The following is a 12422-nucleotide window of genomic DNA, read 5'->3' on the forward strand; positions in this document are numbered from 1 at the left end:
TCTGATTTTGGAAGTGAAGGTTCACTGTTGAAGGATACAAAAACAGGTTTTTGATCGGAATGTTGTGTCATTCTTTCCAAAGGTAATTAATTACTGCATATTAACTTATGTGATTTTTTTCGTTCAGTTGTTTGCAATTCCCAGCCCACTGAAAATCAAAGAGCACACGCCCTTGTGCTTTTCTCAGTACTATGGGAAGAGCGCAGCAAGTGATATGAGAATCAGAGCCCTCTCCTATCACTGTTTGCTGTATCACATGGCCTGCCTGGCCGTCACAGAGAGAGAGAGAGGGGCCAAGGTTTGAATGAGCGCCAGCACTGAAATTATTGTATGCCTTTGAAGCAGCACATCTTGAATTAAACCAACTGGTAATTCATTTTCAGGGATCAGTTCTGTGACCCAAAAACAGAAACACTTTAGCCTGAAATGAATAAAAATACAGTTCTTTATTTTAAAGCAGAATACATTGAAACTTGATTGTCTTATTTTCATGAAGTCATCTCAAATATGGAAGGTCACTTTTTCATTTATCAAACTGTGGAAGGCTGATGTGTGTCATTAACTTAAATATAAGGCGTAGGTAATGGAAAGACAGTAGGAGGAAGTTGCACACATCCCCTTAAATGCTGCACTGCCTTAAATGTGCACTCGTGCCCTGATTTACTGAGGGCTTGCGTTGCCCTTATGTCACGCAAGGCGATGGAAGGGCAAGGCAAGCCCTTAAGTGAGATTTACTATACCATGCAGAGCCACCTTGTGTGGCATGGTAAATCTGGAGTAACACAAGTTGCTGCCCTGCGCTACTCTGCCCTGAGAAGGCATTCTATGGGTGGAGTGTGGGTGTTTCCACTCATCCACCCAGGGTTTTTGGCGCATTCCCAGATTTACTAACAGTAGTAGTCTTGGGAATGGAGATGTTCCTTCCTGCACAAAAACAATCCTGCCTGCAACACAGGCACCCTTTCAAGGGTGTCTGTACTGGCGCTTGCCAACCACGAGTGCATCAGCACAGAGAGAGAACAGGAATGTGCCATGTGTTAGCAGATATGGCGCATTCCTACCCTCTCCGTTTGACGCAGCACAGGAAGTTCTCTTGCCGCATTGCATCAAATGTTAGTAAATCTTCCCCAGGTGCATAGGACACCATTTTCATGTCACACAACTGTACTTCACTTCGTGCCTCGAAAGATCGTAAGGCACGCAGGAATGTGCACTTTTATTATGAGAGCTAGTGCTGCCTCATGTCCAGTATTCTTTTAAAATGCCCCCTCATAAACCCATAAATCCGATTAATAGAAGCCCGAGGAATGGATGCTGTAAAAGCCTTGGTCAACAAGGCTTCCTGTTTCTTCCAGGATAATATTTTAAAATGGCTGACACGTGGACATTCCTCCCTGTAAACTATTTTAAAATGGCTGACCTGGGGCCATTTTATATTTTTAAATTGGCTAACCTGTCTACTGTTTATTGCCATGATTATCCCTGAGAAGAGGGCTGTTCAATTTTCTTGCATCAACTGGAGAAAAAGCACCTTGTAAAGTTATACCAACAGAGATCGGTGATGTCAGCAGAGATAGCCATCGCATGCACAGTGCACAGAAGTGTTATTTTCAGCGGTCTTGAAAGCTTTTCATGGAAGTTGCCCTCATGAAATCTTGAGGTGCGAGAAGGGCTTCATCTCACTAGAGTTTTGCATAGATAACTGCAGTTTGTTGAATACTCAATGAGAGAGCCTTTAATTTAGGGCAGATCTCACTTCTTGTTACTCATCCTGGTTGCTTTGTAAGTGGATGGCTGGAAGATGCTGAGACAGTACCTGATGGTAGCTGTCCATGTGCTCCTCATCTAGCCTTCTGTTTACTGTTGCTTTGTTTCTTGCTTCCATTCCACTCCGTCCTTGATGCACTTTGGCACTTTCCCTCAATTTATCTCTTCCTCTGTTCATGTTCTTCTCCCTCTTGCCAATGAAGTCACAGCAGAATACTTTTGTTGTCTGGTCTCCCTACCCTGGCTCTGGTCACCTCATCCATGCTTCTCAGATATTCCACTTAGTAAAGTTCCTGCTCCTTTCTTTCCTGTTTTCAAACTATATCCCTCGATCTAGGTGGCCACCTATTCTCTCCTTCAATTCCCACATCTCTCCTCTCCTTTACTTTTCCTTCTGCTTCAAGCTCTTTCCTGTCTCCATTATTTTCCATGCACCTTTCATTTTGTGTGTGCATTCTCTTTCTTGTGTCTCCAAGTCCTTCTTTCTCTGAGGGATATAGACACCCCTCTTTTACCCTCCTCTTCTTCCTTTATTGTGACTCCCCTGCCACCTGTACCCCATCTTCCCAGACTGCACTGCTGTCTGTCCGCTTTCCCACCTAGTGGTTTATTATATGGTCGGTCGGGGAGTATTCAAGGTCCCTATCAGTTCCCCAAATAGCGGCAAACCTGTTAAGGACACCTGCCCACACAAGAAGCATCCTGCATGACAGTAAGCTTTGAACTCAGTCTTTCTCTTGCTTGGCCACCCCCTTTTCTCATTCTGCCCTTAGGTGGAAGCTTTTGGTAACTGTATTGTAGATCTCCTGTATTCCTTCTCACAGACCCCCTTTATGTGCCTATTAGCAGCTGTTTGTTACTGTGGTTGTGGTCCAGTTCTCTTAGTTTTGTCTGTACCCCAATAGTCCATATGTATTGCAACCCTGAGCGGTGTGTTCCGAAGGGCAGCAGGGGTCTCCCCTCTGCAGTGTCTCCCAGATTAGTCCAACTTTAGTTGAATATCAGGGATAGAAAACACTTTCTTCTCCATTTTGGCGAAGGCGATTTTCTTCTCGTAGTATGCGGCCTCATTGATGAAGGCAGGGTAGATGGTTGAGTCGCCTTCGTAGACCACCTCGTTCCCATCCAAGGTCTGGAAAATGGGGTCTCCGGGGTTCAGAGGGAGGAAATCCTTATCCTGGAAACCAAACATAATGAGGAGGTTATTTCTTCACAAATCTTAAGATCAGCTCAAAGAGAGTTAGAATTGGTTTTGCAAGGAATACAGCCACTGCATCAGTGCGTAACAGGAAGTGACATCATACACCAGTTTCAGTAGGTAATGTAATGTAACATGGATTTGTAGAGCGAAAAGCTTATCCCCTGTGAGGGTATCCAGGCACCGAGTAGGTGACTTATTTCCTGTTTCAAAGAAGCTATAAACATTACCCTGCCTTACCTCACTAATTTATTTAGGGCAGCTAGAGGCTACAGGGAGACGTTTTGCATTGCATTTTTGTAAATGTCTGAAAGCAGAACGTACCCTACGACCTGTCAGTCGTGTCATGGGTCTGCACATGGAAATGATAGTTGCCTGTGGTAAAGACAAGTTCCCCTTTGGGTGGAGCCCTTTCTCCAAAAGAGAGAGCACTTATGGGGAGTGATATATCCCAGAAACTTTGCAGAGCACCCAGAAACTTTCAAGAGCACCTGACGGGACTTTTGAATCGAGTTCCATGAGGAAGAAAAATAAGTGGGTGTTCACAAGTGGTTAAATCAGGAGCTGCAATGCAGAGGGTTGCTGCATTCAAGACTTTCACCCCTACACTTCAGCTAAGAAATATGAGCTACAGCCCTAAATACAGTCTGGGTGGGATGTGTGTCCCAATAAAGTAATCTATAATGTTGGCCATCACTATAGAATATTATTCATGTTATGGGCTGCACTGATACTTTGCAGCTGGACTGCATCGCAAGAGAAGTCCTCTGGGATCTAGTTGGCTCCTTTAAATGTTGTAGTGGTGCGCGAGATTCAGATGTCTAGGTGGCCTGGCACAAACTATCTCAATTTAGATACAGGTTGTCACTGTGAGACAGAATGTCAGTTCACTTTTCCAGTTTGACCTAGCTCTGTCTGCTAAGATAAATTGATTGTACTAGGGACAGAACTTTATTTCTACAGGTCAGCCGTGTACTCTAGGGCTGAGGAAGAAAGTTTGCTGGCACACGGATCTGAGGCCAAGTTTGCAGCCTAATTTGTGAATCTCAAGAAACGTCAAGGCTTAGCTACTCCGGGATGAACCACTACCATTTGGATAATTAACTGAAAACCTGTACCTACTGGGCAGACTTAGGGGGTCATTCCGACCCTGGCGGTCCATGACCGCCATGGCCGGGGACCACGGAAGCACCGCCAACAGGCTGGCGGTGCTTCCAGGGCCATTCTGACCGCGGCGGTAAAGCCGCGGTCAGAAAAGGGGAACCGGCGGTTTCCCGCCGGTTTTCCCGCCATGGGGATTCCGACCCCCTTCCCGCCAGCCTGTTTCTGGCGGTTTTCACCGCCAGAAACCGGATGGCGGGAACGGGTGTCGTGGGGCCCCCTAACAGGGCCCCATAAAGATTTTCACTGTCTGCTTTGCAGACAGTGAAAATCGCGACGGGTGCCACTGCACCCGTCGCACCCCTGCAACTCCGCCGGCTCCATTCGGAGCCGGCTTCCTCGTTGCAGGGTCTTTCCCGCTGGGCCGGCGGGCGCTCCTTTGGGGGGCGCCCGCCGGCCCAGCGGGAAAGCCAGAATGGCCTCCGCGGTCTTTTGACCGCGCGGCAGCCATCTGGCGGTTCCAGCCAGGCGGGTGGCGACCGCCGCCCGCCTCGGTTGGAATGAGGCCCTTAGTGTGCTTTTCTTAAAATGCTGCCTACCAAACTAGCTTGAACGCGATGATTCCCATACATCTGGTGACTGTACCATCGCTTATTTTGTGGAGCAGACCAGTGTGTAAGCAGTTCATCACAATCTGCATTAGTGTTCCTTGAGTGTGGAAACCAATGCCTTTAAGAGCTTCACCTGTTCGATAAACCTGATGGGTATGCCTGATGCTCTGACCATATGCGCCCAAGCCTGGCTTTCGTAACCAGAGAACTCTCACCAGACGTGCAGGTTTACCACTGTCGCCATGACATCAGAGACTGCATATTCCAACACTGATGCCTTCTTGGAGCACAGTCCTATCTCCATCTGTGAACCATTTGGACTAACAGACCTAAAACAATGATTTGCGGGTAACAGCACCCAGTTGTCCAAGCTCCATATTAGTTCCCACTGAGCGACAATATAGGTAGAGATACTTCAGACTGACCTGCAGCTTGGGGTGGATGATTCCTGACATCTCTCCATCTGCGTTTCGAGGGTAGTCCTCACGGCTGATGAGCGTGTGTGCTTCAATGTCAAAGGCTGGGAAGGCTGAGCCTGGAAAAGGGATCAGAGCAAAAGAGACTTATTAAATGGTAGTTGGAAAGGTGGGGGGATGAAGACCGCGCAGGAGAGGGAGTGGTAAAGACTGGGAGATAGCAAAGAACTAGGAGAGTGAGATGCTATAGAAAGAGAACAGAAAATGGAGATGGGAGAAGAGCGGGAGGGAGTAAATGGGAGCGCAAGATGGTTGGAGAAAAACAAGACAAGAGTTTAGGAAATCCTTTTTTATACGTTATCACCCCAGATTTTTCACCTTTTTCTGGACCCTATATTTCTGCATTCTTTGCTGGCTTTGGAGCTCTGCATTTTACCCCTGCTAAATAGGAGTAAAGTGCCTGTACTCTCCCTCTAAGCATGGTTTAAGGGGAATATTCATAATCTGCATATTTAACTTGCCAATAAGTTGACTGGAGTAGGGTACAAAGTGTAGCTAGGGCTTGGACGTTAAAGGCCACCAGTGGACTGCAGCACCTATTGTCCCATTGACGACGGTGACAATGCAAACACAGCTGAAGCCAGCCCTATGTAGCCAAACTGTAGCAGTGTAAAAACTGCAATTTGATCTGTCAAAATAAACCCTTGTGACATGTTGCAACTTCCTTTGTAAATAATAATGTCACCCCTGTGTGGGCCTTGTAGCCCACAAAGCACGATGCATGGTATTTAAACATAGGAGGTGTAGAAATTCAACTTGAAAGTGTCCTTAAAGTGACTAGCATCCAAAACTTGTTTTCACTGTCGCAGGCCTAGCTGTCCTATGTAGAAAAGCAGAATACAAATTAAAATTCTAAATCTGTATCTCAGGAATGGGACTAGATACAAAATAACTATTTTTAAGAGTTGTTGAAAATCCAATTCAATTCGTGAAGTCAGATTTTTAATAAATATTAAGGAAAACTAACTTTTAGAAAATTACCTTTTCTGTGCCTGAAGTTTTTGGGGGTTCATTTGCATTTTCTCTTCCACTTCTCCCAGCCAGTGATGAGCATTTGAATAAGTGTGATTGAGGTTAAATTCCTCGCGGGTGCTACACAATACGTCACTATGATTTACAGGTTCACCTGGATAGGCGGAGGTGACTCCGCTGAACCTCACAGAATATGCAGGGTTGGAGCTGTGGGCAACCTTTTGGGCATTAGAGTGTTGATTCCTACTGTGGTATCAAATCCTGCATGACAGGTCTGCTGGGGTTTATATATAGCACTTGTGGGGCACTTGAAAGGAAGGAAACAGACTGCCAAGACAAATTTTTTGTATGGTTGCTGGAAAACCCTGATTTTGCCCTACTAGACTTCTGTCCATGTTTATTGTGGGGGTTGTGGGGGGTGGAGGGAAAAGGTGGTTGCCACAAACTGGAGTTAAGTGGTAGATTTGGGGGGACTCTAGGAATACTATAGTGCACTCCACACACACATCCTCAGCCCTCAGAATCCAAGTTAAGTGTGGCCGAAAACTTTATCCATCTTGAAAATGCGCTAAGTAGATAGGGGTAGCAAGGGGAACTTTTACCCCATGGGTTAGGGTGTGCCCAGGAGTCTTTCACGTCCTACAGCCCTTGCGAGTCATAAATGTTGCATTTCCAGGCACTTCAGAAAACTCCTGGACTTGAGAAAGAACCGAAGAGGAGTGGCCTGCTCTCTGAAGGACTGGACCTGCTATCTCTTGTTCCAAGGACAAAGAGATGGATTTCAAGGGTCATAAGCCTGACCTCATGTTCAGGCTACATGGATACTACAAGCCACAAGAGACCTTTCCTGCAACTGACAAGTGGCAATTGGACCTGGGCTATACCCTGCTGTTGTCCTCTGCCTGACAGCCTGTGAGTGTCTATGTGCCTCTCCTGTGAGGCTTTACTCCTGTGATGGATTTGGACTTAAAAGACTCAAGTCAGTGGGTAACATCTATGACCAGGGTGTACCTGGTTGGTGTATCTGACCTGCTCTCCTTCACGGTCAGCCTCAAACCGCAGGTAGGTCCAATCTACTGCGACCAGTGAGTATCATTGACCCTTTGTCCTTTTTGATGCTGTTTCTACTTAAAACTTCATGTGTCCGGTTCCTCATATCAGATTGTTTTGATGTTGTTTTGTTTGTTGCTTTTAACGCTATTTTTCTAATTCAGTTTTGATTTTTGTTGGTTAGGGTGTTGGCTTTGTTACTGTTTTGGTACTTCATCAATACTTTACACTTTGCCCGACGTTGGACCTTTCTACTCTGTCCTACAGATACCCGGGTGTTCAGCCCAGGCTCATTAAGTGACTTCCAGGGCTTACTTTAATAAGAGTTGTGATATTTCCTGGAGGTGGGGAGTCACCCACCCTAATTAATAATCTAATTTCTTACAAGAAGCCATCAAACTGTAGGAAAAAGAGGTGGGTAAGTGAAAAAGAGAGTTTGGGATACATTTAGATGGAGATTTTGCCAGAGATTTTGTCGCAAGGGAGGAATAGAGAGGTAAGGGAGAATAGAGTGGAGTCAGCAACAGACAGCGGAGAAAAGAATGGAACGGTGCATAGAGTGATGAGTTGTAAGAAGAGCGAGGGGAATAGAGAAGCACAAGAGCAGTGCCAGCATCATCTGCATTCTGACAGTTCTCCTCCTCTGGGACCTTTCTTTCCCGGGCCAATGGTTGGTGATCCAGTGTTTACTCCTTCGGTGTCTTTCTGTGGTGTTTTGCTGGCTACTTCCCACCATCAGGAAGCTCCACATTGGCTATTCGGTATACAGCGCTGCCTAACTTCTGTACCGGCACACTGCATCTGTGACGTGCACTTGTGAAGGTAGGGCTGGGGCGTGAGTGGAAGACGGGCACTGTCCTAAGTGGCACCAGGTTCTGAGTGGACCATGCCAGGGAGGGGCATTGTTCCAGTTGTTTCCTCCTGGTGCAAATCACACCATGGTAAGGACTCTCGCCCAGTGCACGCGGGGCTGAGCGGCCGCTGGGGCACTGCCAAGCATCCAGAACCTCTGCTGTGGAGAAATACTCTCTCCTCAGATCAAAGTTCAAGTACTTAGGCCTAGGAGAGTCCTCCTCTGCTCCAGGACAAGGTGCAGAAAGAAGGCAGCCTGCAGTGTTGATGTTCTGATGTGAAGGGATTTAGAAGCAGAGGAAACCAACACTGACAATAAGAGGGCGACAGCCTATGCATGGGTATAGACTGAGGAATGACGTGTAAATCCCTCTTGATGGCAGGTTCTGGTGTCTGTAAGAAACATGATTACCAAAATTACTCCGATTACTCCAGCGTAGTTAAATTATGCCCGGGCCTAGTCTGGACTTGCAAGTCTATATTAGGAAAGCCCGGACCAGTCCGACAGCTGGATAGTAGCTTGGCCATACAGATCATCCGAACAGCATAACATGAGATCCAATTCATATTGAAAGTAAGTCTCTTGGGGTGGAAGGAGCTTTGTTCACTCCACCTCCCAACTTAGGAATGGACTGCCTAAGTACAGAGGATGTCAATCCAATATGACGAGCCTTTGGAAAGATCTGAAATCCTGGCTGTTTTCTCTTCCTTTGTAGCCCTCAATCCCCCCACGGCTTCAGGTCAGGGAATTGGTAAGTGTTAGCGCCAGGATGTCCAAGGGTATAAAATAAATCAAATTCATCTAATTAGAAGGTTGATTCGCCTTCTGACATCTCCACCGTGAGTGCCTATCTGGGTGCCATAGAACTCTAAGCTGCATCCTCGCTAGTAAAGCAATGTTAATAAGAGCATTCTCACTCATGACCTCAGATGACTCTTTTTATGTCCATGGAAGTTTAGAAAGAGTTGTAGTTCAGAATGAGTAGTAACATACTGAGAGATCCTTCCCTCTAAGGAGCAATGAGGACAAAGTAAACATGCTGCTATGGATCTCTCCTCTGCTGACTTTGACTGATCTTAGTTTTTGTTGTTTCACCTGCAGCTGCAAGGACGCTGTGTGATCTGCCTTTCAGGTTAGCTGCTGGCTCCGGCTGGGATTATGATGTCACAACTCTACTGTAACATCTTATTACAGGTGACTACAGACGTCATACCTGTACTGCCATTTGATAAGTTTTGTTTTGACCAATGACTTTGTGTTTCACCACTGCGCATATTAGTTGCTCAATGTTCACATTGTATGTTTTGTTCAGTTTAGCCGCCTATGGGCTTTGACATTGCATTAGTCATTACATTCTGTATTCTGCCTATTGGCTTTGACATGGCATTAGCCATTACTTTCTGTATTCAGTTGAGCCGCCTATGGGCTTTGACATTGCATTAGCCATTACATTCTGTATTCTGCCTATTGGCTTTGACATGCTGTATCCAGTCTAGCCGCCTATTGGCTTTGACATTGCATTCCTATTGGCTTTGACATGATGTATTCAGTTTAGCTGCCTATTGACTTTGACATGCTATTAGATATTCTGCCTATTGGCTTTGACATGATATCATATATTACATTTTGTATTCAGCTCCGTTGCCTATTGGCTTTGACATGATATCATATATTACATTTTGTATTCAGCTCCGCTGCCTATTGGCTTTGACATGATATCATATATTACATTTTATATTCAGCTCAGCGGCCTATTGGCTTTGACATGATATTATACATTGCATTTTATATTCAGCTCAGCTGCCTATGGGCTTTGACATGATATCATACATTGCATTTTGTATTCAGCTCAGCTGCCTATTGGCTTTGACATGACACTAGACATTGCATTTGATATTTAGGTTAGCTGCCTATTGCCTTTAACATGACATTGCATTTGATATTTAGGTTAGCTGCCTATTGCCTTTAACGTGGAGTTAGACATTGCAGTTGAGAATCCAAGCTGTATTTTTCCAAGCTGTGTTTTTGCACAAGAGAACCAAGATGTTTTTCTCACAGTAGACTAGACCTGATAAGAGAGGGTACATGGGTGTTGTTTTTCTTCGCTTGAGCTTGGGAACAGGAGTAGTCTTGGAGACCTGGCCAGTCTCCAAAAGGCTTGCTCAGTTTCCCAGGTCTGAGAGGAGGGGGCACACCGTTGTAACAAATGTAACAGGCTGCAGAGATTCAGATTCGAATCTGCCGGACCTCGTGCTGGAGCTTGGCGCCAGCTGCCAGCAATCCCGTGTGGGTAGATGAATCTCTTTCTCGCGGCTGACAGGGGGTCATCAGCTTGCAGACCTTAGAAAGATGAAGCTGTAAATAGTTTCCCACACGGTGAAGTATTTGTTTTGCTTTGCATTCAATATCTTATAAATATAACCTGCTGTGTATATTGCAAACTGATATATTTTGTTTGATTAACGCGGACTTGAAAGCTACTAATTCGTCATACATAAAAATTGGGGTTGGGGAAGAATTAACAACAATAAAAGTCTTCTTTGACCTCAGAAGTGCATTTCTGGTGTGTTATGTTAGTGCTTAGAAACTAGATAAGAGAAAAGCACTACAATACCTCAGCAGGAATAAAAAAGTTTTCCATACATTATAAATGGGCTTTTTCACTTTACATTGGATTCCCACCCTTCTAGGCACCCACCTCGAGTACCAGCTTCATAACCTAGTTACAATAAAAATCACTCCTTCCTAAAAATAACTTCAGGGCTATTGTGCATTGCCCACTGACTGACTCGTTCCATTTATGACATGCGCAGTTTGGGTCTCTTGGCAAACATCTTGCAGAACTATCTCTGCAGCTGGAGGCAGGTTTCTAAAAATGAACTGCAAGGAAAAGACTCCTCCTAAATAAAGTAGTTTGGTGTGTGGCTTATCCATCTGACAGGGATGAGAACTTCCGAGGCCACTGGTGGGCGAACATGAATGTGGCTGGCACCATATCATTGGCGCACCTATGTACTTATACCCAGATTTACGGGGATTTGGCGTAGGGCAGCATAGCAAGTCACCTTGATGCGCTGCCCTACGCCAAAGTGAACAGGGAAGAATGCACTGTATCTGTGCAATACAGTGCCGTTCTGCCCTTTCCCCTGCACTGGTGCCAGTTTGGCATCCTAGCGCCAATGCAGGCACCCTGGCACCGTGGTTCAAGGGTGGCTGTGTTGTTGGCAGGATTGTTTTTGTCCGGGAAGAGGCCAATCCTGAGAGGTGTCTTCCTGTTTCTATGTGTGCTGCAGAAGACAGCACATGTAGAAAGAGGAAACAAAAGGAGAAATAAGAATATTTCTCCTAATTACGCCTCACCTCGGGAGGCGTAAGGTTTTGGTGCATCCCAAGGTTTATAGGGTCTTCTAAATCTGAGGATGTGTCAAAATCCATGGTAGTTGCATCAGCAAACCCATTGCAATGCCTATGAACGACTCTGGCACAGAGTAAGGCAACGCAGCAACTTCCAAAGTAACAGTGTGGGCTCGTAGATATGGTAAAGAGGTTTGTTCCACCAGAGCATCACAAAAAGTGACGCAACAACGGTGCAAACCCCTTAAAAATATGCCCCTAAGTATCCAGGTTTAAATGTGTTTTGGAACCCTACCTTTTTTCTTTGCGCCACCTTAACTAATCATCACAAATCTTTGCATCATCAGTCAATGTGGAAAAGGATAGGTCTACAAAGTTTCGTGGAGGTTCGTCAAATGGTGGCAAAATTATTAGCAAGCAAAAATCAGAGGAATTTCTATCTGTGGGAATCCTAACCATAACTACAGGGTGTCTACTGTGACTCTGTAATATGTATTAAAAAACAAAATTACAAACATCTGCAAAGTTGTGAACTAATGGTATTCCTGATGTTGTGATTCTCGTATAGTGGCCATGATATAATGACTCCTGATTTAAAAACTGTGAAGTAGTTATCTTATTGGTAGAGAGTGGTGCGTATGCACATATATTTAATATATTGGTTTATGCTATATTTAGTTTTTAGTTTCAGGAATAAGAAGTGATATATAAAAGTACAGGGAGTTGGTTACACAGAGATATCACAAAGGTATATCCATTCACTGGTAAAGTTAAATGAAGGGCTGTTGTCTACAGTTTCTCAAGAGATCTCTGAAACCCACTATGTCTTGTAGACCTCAGTACCAAGCAGAATCAACGAGTCACAGTGGTGCAGTTCAGTGACCCTGTTTTTTTCTCTTATCTTATTCCCTGCTTTTAGCACTGGTGCACATATCCTTGAGTATGTGGCCATTAGTGGAGGCTGTGAGAGGCAGGAGAGTGCATTGCTCTTCTTGGATCTCCAGAACATGGTTGGTGCTCTCTCAAGCAAGATGCAAAGT

At 45.2% G+C, this 12422-nt stretch overlaps 1 protein-coding gene across 2 annotated transcripts in view; it reads right to left on the reverse strand.

Annotated features, from left to right (window-relative positions):
• Positions 1–427: 427 nt before the first annotated feature.
• LOC138293679 (N-acyl-aromatic-L-amino acid amidohydrolase (carboxylate-forming)-like) overlaps positions 428–12422 on the reverse strand; it is a 79446-nt gene continuing 67451 nt past the window's right edge. For both annotated transcript variants that reach the window (XM_069232985.1, XM_069232984.1), the window contains exons 6-7: positions 5103–5212; positions 428–2944 (exon numbers count right to left, since the gene is read on the reverse strand). In XM_069232985.1, the coding sequence (XP_069089086.1) occupies positions 2747–2944; positions 5103–5212 (308 nt within the window). In that variant the 3' untranslated portion in view covers positions 428–2746. The remainder of the gene's footprint in view (positions 2945–5102; positions 5213–12422) is intronic.

The sequence above is a fragment of the Pleurodeles waltl genome, chromosome 4_2 (assembly GCF_031143425.1).
Source record: "Pleurodeles waltl isolate 20211129_DDA chromosome 4_2, aPleWal1.hap1.20221129, whole genome shotgun sequence".
NCBI classification, from domain to species: Eukaryota; Metazoa; Chordata; class Amphibia; order Caudata; family Salamandridae; genus Pleurodeles; species Pleurodeles waltl.